This window comes from Oncorhynchus mykiss, chromosome 26, assembly GCF_013265735.2.
Source record: "Oncorhynchus mykiss isolate Arlee chromosome 26, USDA_OmykA_1.1, whole genome shotgun sequence".
Lineage (NCBI taxonomy): Eukaryota > Metazoa > Chordata > Actinopteri > Salmoniformes > Salmonidae > Oncorhynchus > Oncorhynchus mykiss.
Window position 1 is genome coordinate 7,511,083 of NC_048590.1, and position 17,196 is coordinate 7,528,278.

The window sequence follows — 17,196 nt, forward strand, 5'->3', positions numbered from 1 at the left end:
TTCTTTATATTCGTATTAGAGGGGTGGGCATTCATTTTTTTATACACTAGCATTAATTGATGAAGATCTGTTGTTAGCTTTAGCTAGCAGGAACTATATGCTTTTGTTGTTAGCTTAAGCTAGCAGGAACTATGTGCTTTTGTTGTTAGCTTTAGCTAGCAGGAACTATATGCTTTTGTTGTTAGCTTTAGCTAGCAGGAACTATGTGCTTTTGTTGTTAGCTTTAGCTAGCAGGAACTATATGGTTTTGTTGTTAGCTTTAGCTAGCAGGAACTATATGCTTTTGTTGTTAGCTTTAGCTAGCAGGAACTATATGCTTTTGTCGTTAGCTTTAGCTAGCAGGAACTATATGCTTTTGTTGTTAACTTAAGCTAGCAGGTACTATATGCTTTTGTTGTTAGCTTTAGCTAGCAGGAACTATATGGTTTTGTTGTTAGCTTTAGCTAGCAGGAACTATATGCTTTTGTTGTTAGCTTAAGCTAGCAGGAACTATATGGTTTTGTTGTTAGCTTTAGCTAGCAGGAACTATATGCTTTTGTTGTTAGCTTTAGCTAGCAGGAACTATATGCTTTTGTTGTTAGCTTTAGCTAGCAGGTACTATATGCTTTTGTTGTTAGCTTTAGCTAGCAGGAACTATATGCTTTTGTTGTTAGCTTTAGCTAGCAGGAACTATATGCTTTTGTCGTTAGCTTTAGCTAGCAGGAACTATATGCTTTTGTCTTGAAGCTAAAAATGCAATGAGTGTACAGATGAGAAAATAAACCGTTAAATTGTCTGAACATGCTTGCGATTTGTTGCGTTATTCAAAAGTGTAATATGGTAGATGCATGAAGATTTGCTTACTTAACGTTAGCTAGTAGCTAGCTAGTAGAATAGTTTGCAATGCTTAGCTTCCTGGCTAGAGGCTACTGTGACATCTACGGGATACTTTTGAGATGCGAAGCGAGAATGTCAAGCGAACCCTCTCTCGGCTTGTGACATTCCCGCCATATTATGTCAATTGAAATGTCACTCTGATAACTCTATTCAGTCACTCTGATAACTCTATTCAGTCACTCTGATAACTCTATTCAGTCACTCTGATAACTCTATTCAGTCACTCTGATAAATCTATTCGGTCACTCTGATAACTCTATTCGGTCACTCTGATAACTCTATTCGGTCACTCTGATAACTATATTCAGTCACTCTGATAACTCTATTCAGTCACTCTGATAACTCTATTCAGTCACTCTGATAACTCTATTCGGTCACTCTGATAGCTCCATTCAGTCACTCTGATAACTCTATTCAGTCACTCTGATAACTCTATTCAGTCACTCAGATAACTATATTCAGTCACTCTGATAGCTCTATTCAGTCACTCTAATAACTATATTCAGTCACCCAGATAACTATATTCAGTCACTCTGATAGCTCTATTCAGTCACTCTAATAACTATATTCAGTCACGCTGATAGCTCTATTCAGTCACTCTGATAACTCTATTCAGTCACTCTGATAGCTCTATTCAGTCACTCTGATAACTTTATTCAGTCACTCTGATAACTCTATTCGGTCACTCTGATAACTCTATTCGGTCACTCTGATAACTCTATTCGGTCACTCTGATAACTCTATTCAGTCACTCTGATAACTCTATTCAGTCACTCTGATAACTCTATTCAGTCACTCTGATAAATCTATTCGGTCACTCTGATAACTCTATTCAGTCACTCTGATAACTATATTCAGTCACTCTGATAAATCTATTCGGTCACTCTGATAGCTCTATTCAGTCACTCTGATAACTATATTCAGTGAAAATAAGCCCTGACGTATTTACTGTGTTAGAGAGCTGTATGCTACTGAAAAAACATCAGCCAACCTAGGTCACCACAGGATCACAGCAGCCAAAATAGGTCACCTGAGGATCTGGCCTGGGATTGGCCAGTCTGAACAGGAAGTATGATGTGGCCAGCACAGCAACAAACAGAGGTACCTCTCAGTCTCAGTCTCAGTCTCCAAACAATAAGACAAACAAGAGGAATTAAACATTTAAAGCCACAATCCTTATTCATGTGGGTCCTTAATCCTAATTAAAATTACCATTGAAAAGCAGTAATTATTGCATAGTGCACTTTTAATCTGTGTAAACCTCTCTCATAATGCCACCAGGACTGTACTGTACAGTGTATACTGACAAAACCAACACCACCCATGTATTCTCTATGGCCAGAGGAGGTCATTCACTGCCAAAAGAGAGTTTGAGGGTACAAAACATTAGGAACATATTCCTAATATTGAGTTGCGGCCCCTGTTGCCCTCAGAACAGCCTCAATTCATCGGGGTCATGGACTCTATAAGGTGTCGAAAGCCTTCCACAGGGTCTCTACAATGTGTTGAAAGCCTTCCACAGGGTCTCTACAAGGTGTTGAAAGCCTTCCACAGAGTCTCTACAAGGTGTTGAAAGTGTTCCACAGGGACTCTACAAGGTGTTGAAAGCCTTCCACAGAGTCTCTACAAGGTGTTGAAAGCCTTCCACAGGGTCTCTACAAGGTGTTGAAAGCCTTCCACAGGGTCTCTACAAGGTGTCGAAAGCCTTCCACAGGGTCTCTACAAGGTGTTGAAAGCCTTCCACAGGGTCTCTACAATGTGTTGAAAGCCTTCCACAGGGTCTCTACAAGGTGTTGAAAGCCTTCCACAGGGTCTCTACAAGGTGTTGAAAGCCTTCCACAGAGTCTCTACAAGGTGTTGAAAGCCTTCCACAGGGACTCTACAAGGTGTTGAAAGTGTTCCACAGGGACTCTACAAGGTGTTGAAAGCCTTCCACAGAGTCTCTACAAGGTGTTGAAAGCCTTCCACAGGGACTCTACAAGGTGTTGAAAGTGTTCCACAGGGACTCTACAAGGTGTTGAAAGCCTTCCACAGAGTCTCTACAAGGTGTTGAAAGCCTTCCACAGAGTCTCTACAAGGTGTTCAAAGCCTTCCACAGAGTCTCTACAAGGTGTTGAAAGTGTTCCACAGGGATGCTGGTTCATGTCGACTCCAATGCCTCCTACAGGATGTCCTTTGGGTTTTGGAACATTCTTGATTCACACGGGAAACTGTTGAGCGTGAAAAACCCACCAGAGTTGCAGTTCTCAAGCCGGTGCACCTGGCACCTACGATCATACCCTTTTCAAAGGCACTTCAATCTATTGTCTTGCCCTCTGAATGGCGCACACACACACAATCCATGTCTCAATTGATTCAAGGCTTAAAAATCATTCTTTAACCTGTCTCCTCCCCTTCATCTACACTGATTGAAGCAGATTTAACAAGTGACATCAATAAGGGGATCATAGATTTTCACCTGGATTCACCTGGTCAGTCTATGTCATGGAAAGAGCAGGTGTTCCTAATGTTTTGTCCACTCAGTGTAAAACCCACAGTGTAGCAGCATATGCTAGTTAGAGTAGAGATGTGGTTGTGGGAGAACAGAAGAGAACAGGAAAACATACTGTGAAGACCAACCTTTCCCTTTCGCACTATTGTTTCCACAACCAAGTCTGTAGCAACATCCCAACTCATAGTAACCCTTTCCAACTCTTCCCAACCCTTTCCAACTCTTCCCAACCCGTCCCAACCCTTTCCAACCCTTCCAACCCTTTCCAACCCTTTCCAACTCTTCCTAACCCTTTCCAACCCTTCCCAACCCTTTCCAACTCTTACCCAACCCTTTCCAACCCTTTCCAACTCTTCCCAACCCTTTCCAACTCTTCCCAACCCTTTCCAACCCTTTCCAACTCTTCCTAACCCTTTCCAACTCTTCCCAACCCTTTCCATGTTGAGGATGTCCCTTCTATCAGCATTTTCTCTCATACTACATAATGACTTGTGCGTCCCTGGGTTATGACACGTGTGCTCTGGGTTTGACGGGTAAAACTCTATCTGAGGCGTGTCACTTCTTCCGCTCGGGGGAGATGGAGACAGTCGAGGTCTGGGAGACAGATTGAGAGGGGTGGTGGAGAGGGCAGGAGGGTGTGTGTGTGTGTGTGTGTGTGTGTGTGTGTGTGTGTGTGTGTGTGTTTCTCCCCCAGATGATGTCATCTCCATTAGGGAAGTTCCAGCCATAAAAGACTCTATTGAACCCGCTGCAACCTGGTCTCAGAGCATTTCATATTATTCTATACGTAAATCCCGAGACAATCCATTTAGTATGATGTGTTATGAATTACAATTCGCATTAGCTAACATGCTAAGTAAATGCAAAGTAGCTAAAAATAGCAAGTAGTTGAAAGATTGCTAATTAGCTAAAGTAGTCCTTGATGAGATTCGAACTCACAACCTTTGGGTTGCTAGATGTTCGTGTTATATCCATCAATCAAATGTATTTATAAAGCCCTTCTTACATCCGCCGATGTCACAAAGTGCTGTACAGAAACCCAGCCTAAAACCCCAAACAGCAAGCAATGCAGGTGTAGATTCCTGCCTTTCTAGGGAGTGTTTCCTAGCCACTAGGAAGGGTGGCTAGGAAACACTCCCTAGAAAGGCAGGAATCTAGGAAGAAACCTAGAGAGGAACCAGGCCCTGTGGGGTGGCCAGTCCTCTTCTGGCTGTGCCGGGTGGAGATGATAACAGAACATGGCCAAGATGTTCAAACGTTCATAGATGACCAGCAGGGTCAGATAATAATAATGCCTACCCATCCACCCCAACCAATAACGTTACCTTTGTTTTTTGCGTTTTGCGTTAAGTAACCATCTGTCTTATACCAAACATAACATAACATATCTTACTAATTTGAGTTTTCCCCCGGATTTACATGTACTATGTTACGTCTAGTCCATGACACCAGGACGTGAACCCAGACCCTTCAATGTAATTTTTATGATGTCATCACTAAGTGACGCAGATGGCTAAAGCAACTGAACCAGACAGGCAGTGATACAGCCGCGGGGCTGCTACACGACTACCGTCTATCACACTCCTGTTTGTGAGACAGCAACAACCTCAAACCTCACAGACAGACGTAGACAGTAGAGAGTCAATGAACTGCAATGATGAAACTTGGCTTTAGTCATTTAGCTTTAGCAGACATTGTTAAGCCATTGAAGTTTTCTGTCACAATACGGGACGAAATAAAAGATTGAAACAAGCAATCGTGAGCAAAGCACTTAGAATAGAAGGAAGTACCCTCCAAGGGTAAGAAGTTGTGACGTCGGCATTGTAACGATTCTGAACTGTAACGGAGTCTTTGCTTTACTCAAACACAATTTGCCCTGATTTGAAATACACAATGCAAACATGTCCCTGAGCAAAAAGTACATTCTGTTTGGATTCTGGTACACACTGTGTGTTAGTGTATCATAATCAGAAACAGGTCTGGTCAGTGAGGTGCCACTGATATCTGTGACATTAATCTGTAGTCTGATATCAGTGACATTAATCTATAGTCTGATATCTGTGACATTAATCTATAGTCTGATATCAGTGACATTCATCTGTAGTCTGATATCTGTGACATTAATCTATAGTCTGATATCAGTGACATTAATCTGTAGTCTGATATCAGTGACATTAATCTACAGTCTGATATCAGTGACATTAATCTATAGTCTGATATCAGTGACATTAATCTATAGTCTGATATCAGTGACATTAATCTATAGTCTGATATCAGTGACATTAATCTATAGCCTGATATCAGTGACATTAATCTATAGTCTGATATCTGTGACATTCATCTGTAGTCTGATATCTGTGACATTAATCTGTAGTCTGATATCAGTGACATTAATCTATAGTCTGATATCAGTGACATTAATCTATAGTCTGATATCAGTGACATTAATCTATAGTATGATATCAGTGAAATTAAACTATAGACTGATATCTGTGACATTAATCTATAGTCTGATATCAGTGTCATTAATCTATAGTCTGATTTCAGTGACATTAATCTATAATCTGATATCAGTGACATTAATCTATAGTCTGATATCAGAGACATTAATCTATAGTCTGATATCAGTGACATTAATCTATAGTCTGATATCAGTGACATTAATCTGTAGTCTGATATCAGTGACATTAATCTGTAGTCTGATATCTGTGACATTAATCTGTAGTCTGATATCAGTGACATTAATCTATAGTCTGATATCAGTGACATTAATCTATAGTCTGATATCAGTGACATTAATCTATAGTATGATATCAGTGAAATTAAACTATAGACTGATATCAGTGACATTAATCTATAGTCTGATATCAGTGACATTAATCTATAGTCTGATATCAGTGACATGAATCTATAATCTGTGTCATTAATCTATAGTCTGATATCAGTGACATTAATCTATAGTCTGATATCAGTGACATTAATCTATAGTCTGATATCAGTGACATTAATCTATAGTCTGATATCAGTGACATTAATCTATAGTCTGATATCAGTGACATTAATCTATAGTCTGATATCAGTGTCATTAATCTATAGTCTGATATCTGTGTTATTAATCTATTGTCTGATAGCTGTGTCATTAATCTATAATCTGTGACATTAATCTATAGTCTGATGTCAGTGTCATTAATCTATAGTCTGATATCAGTGTCATTAATCTATATTCTGATATCTGTGACATTAATCTATAATCTGTGACATTAATCTATAGTCTGATATCTGTGTCATTAATCTATAGTCTGATAGCTGTGTCATTAATCTATAGTCTGATATCAGTGTCATTAATCTATAGTTTTATATCAGTGACATTAATCTATAGTCTGATATCAGTGACATTAATCTGCGGTCTGATATCAGTGTCATTAATCTATAGTCTGATATCAGTGACATTAATCTATAGTCTGATATCAGTGTCATTAATCTATAGTCTGATATCAGTGACATTAATCTACAGTCTGATATCTATAGTCTGATATCATTGACATTAATCTATAATCTGTGTCATTAATCTATAGTCTGATATCAGTGACATTAATGTATAATCTGTGTCATTAATCTATAGTCTGATATCAGTGACATTAATCTATAATCTGTGTCATTAATCTATAGTCTGATATCTGTGTCATTAATCTATATTCTGATATCTGTGACATGAATCTATAGTTTTATATCTGTGACATGAATCTATAATCTTTGACATTACTTCTATAGTCAGATATCTGTGACATTAACCAATATTCTGATATGTTTCATTAATCTATAGTCAGATATCTGTGACATTACTTCTATAGTCTGATATCTGTGACATGAATCTATAATCTGTGACATTACTTCTATAGTGAGATATCTGTGTCATTAATCTATAGTCAGCTATCAGTGACATTAATCTATAGTCAGATATCAGTGACATTAATCTATAGTCAGATATCTGTGTCATTAATCTATAGTGTGATATCAGTGACATTAATCTATAGTGAGATATCTGTGTCATTAATCTATAGTCAGATATCTGTGTCATGAATCTATAGTCAGATATCTGTGGCATTAATCTATAGTCTGATATCAGTGACATTAATCTATAATCTGTTTCATTAATCTATAGTCTGATAGCTGTGTCATTAATCTATAGTCAGATATCTGTGACATTAACCTATATTCTGATATCTGTGTCATTAATCTATCATCTGTGATATTAATCTATAGTCTGATAGCCCACCTAACTCTAGTCTGGGGGAAGGAGACCCCACATTTCACCTAAACCCACCTAACTCTAGTCTGGGGGAAGGAGACGTCAGACGCATATGATTTTTTTACATGAATTACTGTAAATCCACTCCTGAAGGACATGACTAACTTCCCTCACCCTCCACCTAGCCCCCATCATGAGTGCCTCAGTCCAGATGACAATAATCTGTGGACTCCCTGAGCGAGTTTCCACCTGAAGGCTCAGACTGTTCTGTGTCCATCTCTGGCTCCCGTGTCTCCCTGAGCGAGTTTCCACCTGAAGGCTCAGACCTTTCTGTTTCCATGTCTGGTGCCCGTGTCTCCCTGAGCGAGTTTCCACCTGAAGGCTCAGACTGTTCTGTGTCCATCTGTGGCGCCCGTGTCTCACTGAGCGAGTTTCCACCTGAAGGCTCAGACTGTTCTGTGTCCATCTCTGGCTCCCGTGTCTCCCTGAGCGAGTTTCCACCTGAAGGCTCAGACTGTTCTGTTTCCATCTCTGGCTCCCGTGTCTCCCTGAGCGAGTTTCCACCTGAAGGCTCAGACTGTTCTGTTTCCATCTCTGGCTCCCGTGTCTCACTGAGCGAGTTTCCACCTGAAGGCTCAGACTGTTCTGTGTCCATCTCTGGCTCCCGTGTCTCCCTGAGCGAGTTTCCACCTGAAGGCTCAGACCTTTCTGTTTCCATGTCTGGTGCCCGTGTCTCACTGAGCGAGTTTCCACCTGAAGGCTCAGACCTTTCTGTTTCCATGTCTGGTGCCCGTGTCTCACTGAGCGAGTTTCCACCTGAAGGCTCAGACTGTTCTGTTTCCATCTCTGGCGCCCGTGTCTCACTGAGCGAGTTCCCACCTGAAGGCTCAGACTGTTCTGTTTCCATGTCTGGCGCCCGTGTCTCCCTGAGCGAGTTTCCACCTGAAGGCTCAGACTGTTCTGTTTCCATGTCTGGCGCCCGTGTCTCACTGAGCGAGTTTCCACCTGAAGGCTCAGACCTTTCTGTTTCCATGTCTGGCGCCCGTGTCTCCCTGAGCGAGTTTCCACCTGAAGGCTCAGACTGTTCTGTTTCCATGTCTGGCGCCCGTGTCTCACTGAGCGAGTTTCCACCTGAAGGCTCAGACCTTTCTGTTTCCATGTCTGGCGCCCGTGTCTCCCTGAGCGAGTTTCCACCTGAAGGCTCAGACTGTTCTGTTTCCATCTCTGGCGCCCGTGTCTCACTGAGCGAGTTTCCACCTGAAGGCTCAGACTGTTCTGTTTCCATCTCTGGCGCCCGTGTCTCACTGAGCGAGTTCCCACCTGAAGGCTCAGACTGTTCTGTTTCCATGTCTGGCGCCCGTGTCTCCCTGAGCGAGTTTCCACCTGAAGGCTCAGACTGTTCTGTTTCCATCTCTGGCGCCCGTGTCTCCCTGAGCGAGTTTCCACCTGAAGGCTCAGACCTTTCTGTTTCCATGTCTGGCGCCCGTGTCTCACTGAGCGAGTTCCCACCTGAAGGCTCAGACTGTTCTGTTTCCATGTCTGGCGCCCGTGTCTCACTGAGCGAGTTTCCACCTGAAGGCTCAGACTGTTCTGTTTCCATCTCTGGCGCCCGTGTCTCACTGAGCGAGTTTCCACCTGAAGGCTCAGACTGTTCTGTGTCCATCTCTGGCGCCCGTGTCTCACTGAGCCATGTGTCCAGTGGAACTGCTCTGACTTGGGGTCTCCAGGCCACCGTTACTTTTCATCTGGCGTTTACATCACAACGGGCTAACAGTGAACATGGGGTTTTTAACACCTTCTGCCATAGTAACTGTCTTAATGATACAGAGGTTGTTGTTTCTGCTCACCTCAAGTCTCTAGTGTCACACACTCCTGATGGAAACACGGTTCCCAGAAACGAACACAGGAGCCGACATTCAAATAAACTCTGGTGACATACTGGTGTGTGATGGAGAAAGAGTGATGGAGAAAGAGTGATGGAACAAGGCCATAAGTGAAGTCACACTCAGCATTTGCTCTACATGGAACCTTCCCCAAGAGATCTGTGGATGAACTGGCCAGTCCTCACTACAACCTGCCCCCAGCCAGCCCTCACTACAACCTGCCCCCAGCCAGCCCTCACTACAACCTGCCCCCAGCCAGCCCTCACTTCAACCTGCCCCCAGCCAGCTGGAAGTTGTCAAATAGCCCTTTGGATGACACAGGCCCTGGGCTGCACTGTCATGCACCGCTGCCCAGCCAGCCACTAACCCTGAACAGTCAAGCAGAGCCAGTCACTAACCCTGAACAGTCAAGCAGAGCCAGCCACTAACCCTGAACAGTCAAGCAGAGCCAGTCACTAACCCTGAACAGTCAAGCAGAGCCAGCCACTAACCCTGAACAGTCAAGCAGAGCCAGTCACTAACCCTGAACAGTCAAGCAGAGCCAGCCACTAACCCTGAACAGTCAAGCAGAGCCAGTCACTAACCCTGAACAGTCAAGCAGAGCCAGTCACTAACCCTGAACAGTCAAGCAGAGCCAGTCACTAACCCTGATCAGTCAAGCAGAGCCAGCCACTAACCCTGAACAGTCAAGCAGAGCCAGCCACTAACCCTGAACAGTCAAGCAGAGCCAGTCACTAACCCTGATCAGTCAAGCAGAGCCAGCCACTAACCCTGAACAGTCAAGCAGAGCCAGTCACTAACCCTGATCAGTCAAGCAGAGCCAGCCACTAACCCTGAACAGTCAAGCAGAGCCAGCCACTAACCCTGAACAGTCAAGCAGAGCCAGTCACTAACCCTGAACAGTCAAGCAGAGCCAGCCACTAACCCTGAACAGTCAAGCAGAGCCAGTCACTAACCCTGATCAGTCAAGCAGAGCCAGCCACTAACCCTGAACAGTCAAGCAGAGCCAGCCACTAACCCTGAACAGTCAAGCAGAGCCAGCCACTAACCCTGATCAGTCAAGCAGAGCCAGCCACTAACCCTGAACAGTCAAGCAGAGCCAGTCACTAACCCTGAACAGTCAAGCAGAGCCAGTCACTAACCCTGAACAGTCAAGCAGAGCCAGTCACTAACCCTGAACAGTCAAGCTGAGCCAGTCACTAACAGTCAAGCAGAGCCAGTCACTAACAGTCAAGCAGAGCCAGTCACTAACCCTGAACAGTCAAGCAGAGCCAGTCACTAACAGTCAAGCAGAGCCAGTCACTAACCCTGAACAGTCAAGCAGAGCCAGTCACTAACAGTCAAGCAGAGCCAGTCACTAACAGTCAAGCAGAGCCAGTCACTAACCCTGAACAGTCAAGCAGAGCCAGTCACTAACAGTCAAGCAGAGCCAGTCACTAACCCTGAACAGTCAAGCAGAGCCAGTCACTAACCCTGAACAGTCAAGCAGAGCCAGTCACTAACCCTGAACAGTCAAGCAGAGCCAGCCACTAACCCTGAACAGTCAAGCAGAGCCAGTCACTAACAGTCAAGCAGAGCCAGTCACTAACAGTCAAGCAGAGCCAGTCACTAACCCTGAACAGTCAAGCAGAGCCAGTCACTAACCCTGAACAGTCAAGCAGAGCCAGTCACTAACCCTGAACAGTCAAGCAGAGCCAGCAGCTGGTTTTGAGGACAAGCTATTTTTCCTTCCATTAAACTGAATCTCATCCTGTGAAATAACGGCGTAACGGCAGTTTAAAAGTCCCTCTGCCGACACAGACCTGGAAGAGTCCTAGTTGGCTGTGATCGTGTTCTATTTGCAACTGATTGGTTGTCCAGGGTTGTTAATCTGTCACCGATTGGCTGGTCCAGAACAAATATGTTAAAAACGGATCAGAGATGAGCTACTCTCTGATTAGCTAAGAAGCAGTAAAAGTGGTTGAGTGACTTACTTATAGAGGTCCTATCACCACTCTCTTCTCATTGTGGTGATGCTGTTACAGAGGTCCTATCACCACTCTCTTCTCATTGTGGTGATGCTGCTATAGAGGTCCTATCACCACTCTCTTCTCATGGTGATGATGCTGCTATAGAGGTCCTATCACCACTCTCTTCTCATTGTGATGCTGTTGTTACAGAGGTCCTATCACCACTCTCTTCTCATTGTGGTGATGCTGTTACAGAGGTCCTATCACCACTCTCTTCTCATGGTGATGATGCTGCTATAGAGGTCCTATCACCACTCTCTTCTCATGGTGATGATGCTGCTATAGAGGTCCTATCACCACTCTCTTCTCATTGTGATGCTGTTGTTACAGAGGTCCTATCACCACTCTCTTCTCATTGTGATGATGCTGCTACAGAGGTCCTATCATCACTATCTTCTCATTGTGATGCTGTTACAGAGGTCCTATCATCACTATCTTCTCATTGTGATGATGTTACAGAGGTCCTATCACCACTATCTTCTCATTGTGATGATGCTGCTACAGAGGTCCTATCATCACTATCTTCTCATTGTGATGCTGTTACAGAGGTCCTATCACCACTCTCTTCTCATTGTGATGCTGTTACAGAGGTCCTATCACCACTCTCTTCTCATTGTGATGATGCTGCTATAGAGGTCCTATCACCACTCTCTTCTCATTGTGATGATGCTGTTACAGAGGTCCTATCACCACTCTCTTCTCATTGTGATGATGCTGCTACAGAGGTCCTATCATCACTATCTTCTCATTGTGATGCTGTTACAGAGGTCCTATCATCACTATCTTCTCATTGTGATGATGTTACAGAGGTCCTATCACCACTCTCTCATCATTGTGATGATGCTGTTACAGAGGTCCTATCATCACTATCTTCTCATTGTGATGCTGTTACAGAGGTCCTATCATCACTATCTTCTCATTGTGATGATGTTACAGAGGTCCTATCACCACTCTCTCATCATTGTGATGATGCTGTTACAGAGGTCCTATCATCACTATCTTCTCATTGTGATGCTGTTACAGAGGTCCTATCATCACTATCTTCTCATTGTGATGCTGTTACAGAGGTCCTATCATCACTATCTTCTCATGGTGATGATGATGTTACAGAGGTCCTATCACCACTCTCTTCTCATTGTGATGATGCTGTTACAGAGGTCCTATCACCACTCTCTCATCATTGTGATGATGCTGTTACAGAGGTCCTATCACCACTCTCTTCTCATGGTGATGATGATGTTACAGAGGTCCTATCACCACTCTCTTCTGATGGTGATGATGCTGTTAAAGAGGTCCTATCACCACTCTCTTCTCATTGTGGTGATGATGCTACAGAGGTCCTATCACCACTGTCTTCTCATTGTGGTGATGGGGGATCGTTGCTGTTCTGGTGATCTTCCGCTCTCCCCCTGTTTTCACTGGTCTGGTGTCAAACGTTAACGGGTTTCTGCTTGCTTTCGTTTGAAACAGTGAGAAGCATTAGCTCACCGAAAAGTTCAGCACATAGTCTACAGTACTGTAGTTGTTGGTGGTCCGGGTCAATAACTGAGCAAAAAATATTTAGACATATTTAGACATTCGCTTTATGATCAACAAGGTGAGATAATAATTTCATTATTTATCTGGATTGACAGCCGCAGATAGTCACGTACGTCATGAATCACTTTGCTGTATCTAAAAGTGTTCTTTATCCCTCCGACCCCACCACCCTGCAGCCTCAAATCAAAACAGGAGAGAAACATACATCACATGGAGATTTATTTCCATTTCCTAAATAATGTCAGCTCTCTCTCACCTCTCTTCTCTCTTCCGAAGATGATTGGCCGATCCATCTCACCAAATATAAACACTCACTAAGTTATTATTATTATTACATACCCCCCCCCCCCCCTCAACAGGTCAAACCCCTGAGCCCCAATCAAAGGCCTGGCGGGTGGTCCCCGGGGGAGGAAGGGAGGGGTCCAATTTAACCTCCAGCAGAACAACAAACACCAGTTGATGAGGGAGGGGGGGGAGGGGGGTAGATAGTTCCCTCCTTGTAAAGTTAGTGGTCTCACTATTGTCTTCTTTAGGGGTGTGTGTTTATCAGAACTGGTTTTAACTCCAGCTTGTATAAGAGTTGGAGTTGTATAAGAGTTGGAGTTGTATAGGAGTTGGAGTTGTATAAGAGTTGGAGTTGTATAGGAGTTGTATAGGAGTTGGAGTTGTATAGGAGTTGGAGTTGTATAAGAGTTGGAGTTGTATAGGAGTTGGAGTTGTATAAGAGTTGTATAGGAGTTGGAGTTGTATTGGAGTTGGAGTTCTATGAGAGTTGGAGTTGTATAGGAGTTGGAGTTGTATTGGAGTTGGAGTTGTATAGGAGTTGGAGTTGTATTGGAGTTGGAGTTGTATAGGAGTTGTATAGGAGTTGGAGTTGTATAGGAGTTGGAGTCGTATAGGAGTTGCTCTCCTAAAGTGGCACCGTGCTGTAGGGCAGGACATTGTTTGACCAATTTCCTGTCCATTAGCAGTAATTAAGTGGTTGTCGGTAATTGCTGCACAGACTGTCTCTTTGGGAATGCAGCAGAGTGAATGTCTGTGAGACCGGCGGCTGCTGTTCAATAAGAACACTATTAACGTGTCTGGTTAATAAAGCCGTCCCTTCAGACGTTAGTGAGCAGTAGGAATGTGCTACTTTTTCTACCATGTCAACGTTGAACCACTTTCCACAGAACCACAGAATGGAGATACAGAGGGTGGTGATATGAAGGTTTCACCTCCCAGTAACAGACATCACACATGAAGGTTTCACCTCCCAGTAACAGACATCACATATGAAGGTTTCACCTCCCAGTAACAGACATCACATATGAAGGTTTCACCTCCCAGTAACAGACATCACATATGAAGGTTTCACCTCCCAGTAACAGACATCACATATGAAGGTTTCACCTCCCAGTAACAGACATCACATATGAAGGCTTCACCTCCCAGTAACAGACATCACATATGAAGGTTTCACATCCTAGTAACAGACATCACATATGAAGGTTATTACGTCCCTCTCAGTAACAGACATCACATATGAAGGCTTCACCTCCCAGTAACAGACATCACATATGAAGGTTTCACCTCCCAGTAACAGACATCACATATGAAGGTTTCACCTCCCAGTAACAGACATCACATGTGAAGGTTGCTACATCCCAGAACACCTGATGGTCAGTTACATCTAATTATCATCAATAAACAACCAGACAACACACCTGGCAGAAGGACCAACACACACAACACCTGGCAGAAACACCAACCAACACACACCACACCTGGCAGAAACACCAACTAACACACACCATCACCTGGCAAAAACACCAACTAACACACACCATCACCTGGCAGAAACACCAACTAACACACACCAACACCTGGCAGAAGGACCAACACACACCAAACACCTGGCAGAAGGACCAACACACACCAAACACCTGGCAGAAGGACCAACTAACACACACCAAACACCTGGCAGAAGGACCAACACACACCAAACACCTGGCAGAAGGACCATCAAACACACACCAAACACCTGGCAGAAGGACCAACACACACCAAACACCTGGCAGAAGGACCATCAAACACACACCAAACACCTGGCAGAAGGACCAACACACACCAAACACCTGGCAGAAGGACCATCAAACACCAACACCTGGCAGAAACACCAACTAACACACACCACACCTGGCAGAAACACCAACTAACACACACCATCACCTGGCAAAAACACCAACTAACACACACCAACACCTGGCAGAAACACCAACTAACACACACCAACACCTGGCAGAAACACCAACTAACACACACCAACACCTGGCAAAAACACCAACTAACACACACCATCACCTGGCAGAAACACCAACTAACACACACCATCACCTGGCAAAAACACCAACTAACACACACCATCACCTGGCAAAAACACCAACTAACACACACAACACCTGGCAGAAACACCAACTAACACACACCACACCTGGCAGAAGGACCAACACACACCAACACCTGGCAGAAACACCAACTAACACACACCAACACCTGGCAGAAACACCAACTAACACACACAACACCTGGCAGAAGGACCAACACACACCATCACCTGGCAGAAACACCAACTAACACACACCATCACCTGGCAAAAACACCAACTAACACACACAACACCTGGCAGAAGGACCAACACACACCATCACCTGGCAGAAACACCAACTAACACACACCAACACCTGGCAAAAACACCAACTAACACACACCATCACCTGGCAAAAACACCAACTAACACACACCATCACCTGGCAGAAACACCAACTAACACACACAACACCTGGCAGAAACACCAACTAACACACACACAACACCTGGCAGAAACACCAACTAACACACACAACACCTGGCAGAAACACCAACTAACACACACCAACACCTGGCAGAAACACCAACTAACACACACCACACCTGGCAGAAACACCAACTAACACACACCAACACCTGGCAGAAACACCAACTAACACACACCAACACCATGCAAAAACACCAACTAACACACACAACACCTGGCAGAAACACCAACTAACACACACACAACACCTGGCAGAAGGACCAACACACACCAACACCTGGCAGAAACTCCAACTAACACACACAACACCTGGCAGAAGGACCAACACACACCAACACCTGGCAGAAACACCAACTAACACACACAACACCTAGCAGAAGGACTAACACACACCAACACCTGGCAGAAACACCAACTGACACACACAACACCTAGCAGAAGGACCAACACACACCACACCTGGCAGAAACACCAACTAACACACACCAACACCTGGCAGAAACACCAACTAACACACACCAACACCATGCAAAAACACCAACTAACACACACAACACCTGGCAGAAACTCCAACTAACACACACAACACCTGGCAGAAGGACCAACACACACCAACACCTGGCAGAAACACCAACTAACACACACAACACCTAGCAGAAGGACCAACAAACATCAACACCTGGCAGAAACTCCAACTAACACACACAACACCTGGCAGAAGGACCAACACACACCAACACCTGGCAGAAACACCAACTAACACACACAACACCTAGCAGAAGGACTAACACACACCAACACCTGGCAGAAACACCAACTGACACACACCAACACCTGGCAGAAGGACCAACTAACACACACCAAACACCTGGCAGAAGGACCAACACACACCAAACACCTGGCAGAAGGACCAACAAACACCAACACCTGGCAGAAGGACCAACACACACCAACACCTGGCAGAAGGAGTATCAAAGCTCCACTTCTCGTACCTGAGCAGGTTCTGCAGACCTTCCTTGCTGGAGTTTCTCCTTAGTAAATGACCAGACATGTCTTCTTCTCCTCTGTTTGTCTCAGCCCTCAGCAGAATGACACCCAGGTACTCTGTTCCTCTTTAAAACACTGCTGTCTTTCTCCCTCAGTGAGCGGTGGCAGTCAGAGAGGACTGGAGAGTTCCAGGAAGGGCTCTCTTCTGTCTCTTTATGTGGTGTTTCCTTCCCCTCTCTCTCTGTCTCTAATCTCTCTCTCTCAACTCCCTCTCTCTCTCTCTTCTCTCTCTCTCTCTCTCTCTCTATTTCTCTGTCTCTCTATTT

General features: G+C 44.3%; 1 protein-coding gene across 4 annotated transcripts in view; it reads right to left on the reverse strand.

Annotated features, from left to right (window-relative positions):
- The window catches only part of LOC118944524 (non-muscle caldesmon-like), a 73,024-nt gene extending 55,862 nt beyond the window's left edge, over positions 1 to 17,162 (reverse strand). For all 4 annotated transcript variants that reach the window (XM_036964362.1, XM_036964360.1, XM_036964361.1 and 1 more), the window contains exon 1: positions 16,876 to 17,162. In XM_036964362.1, the coding sequence (XP_036820257.1) occupies positions 16,876 to 16,934 (59 nt within the window). In that variant the 5' untranslated portion in view covers positions 16,935 to 17,162. The remainder of the gene's footprint in view (positions 1 to 16,875) is intronic.
- Between the last annotated feature and the right edge of the window lie 34 nt (positions 17,163 to 17,196).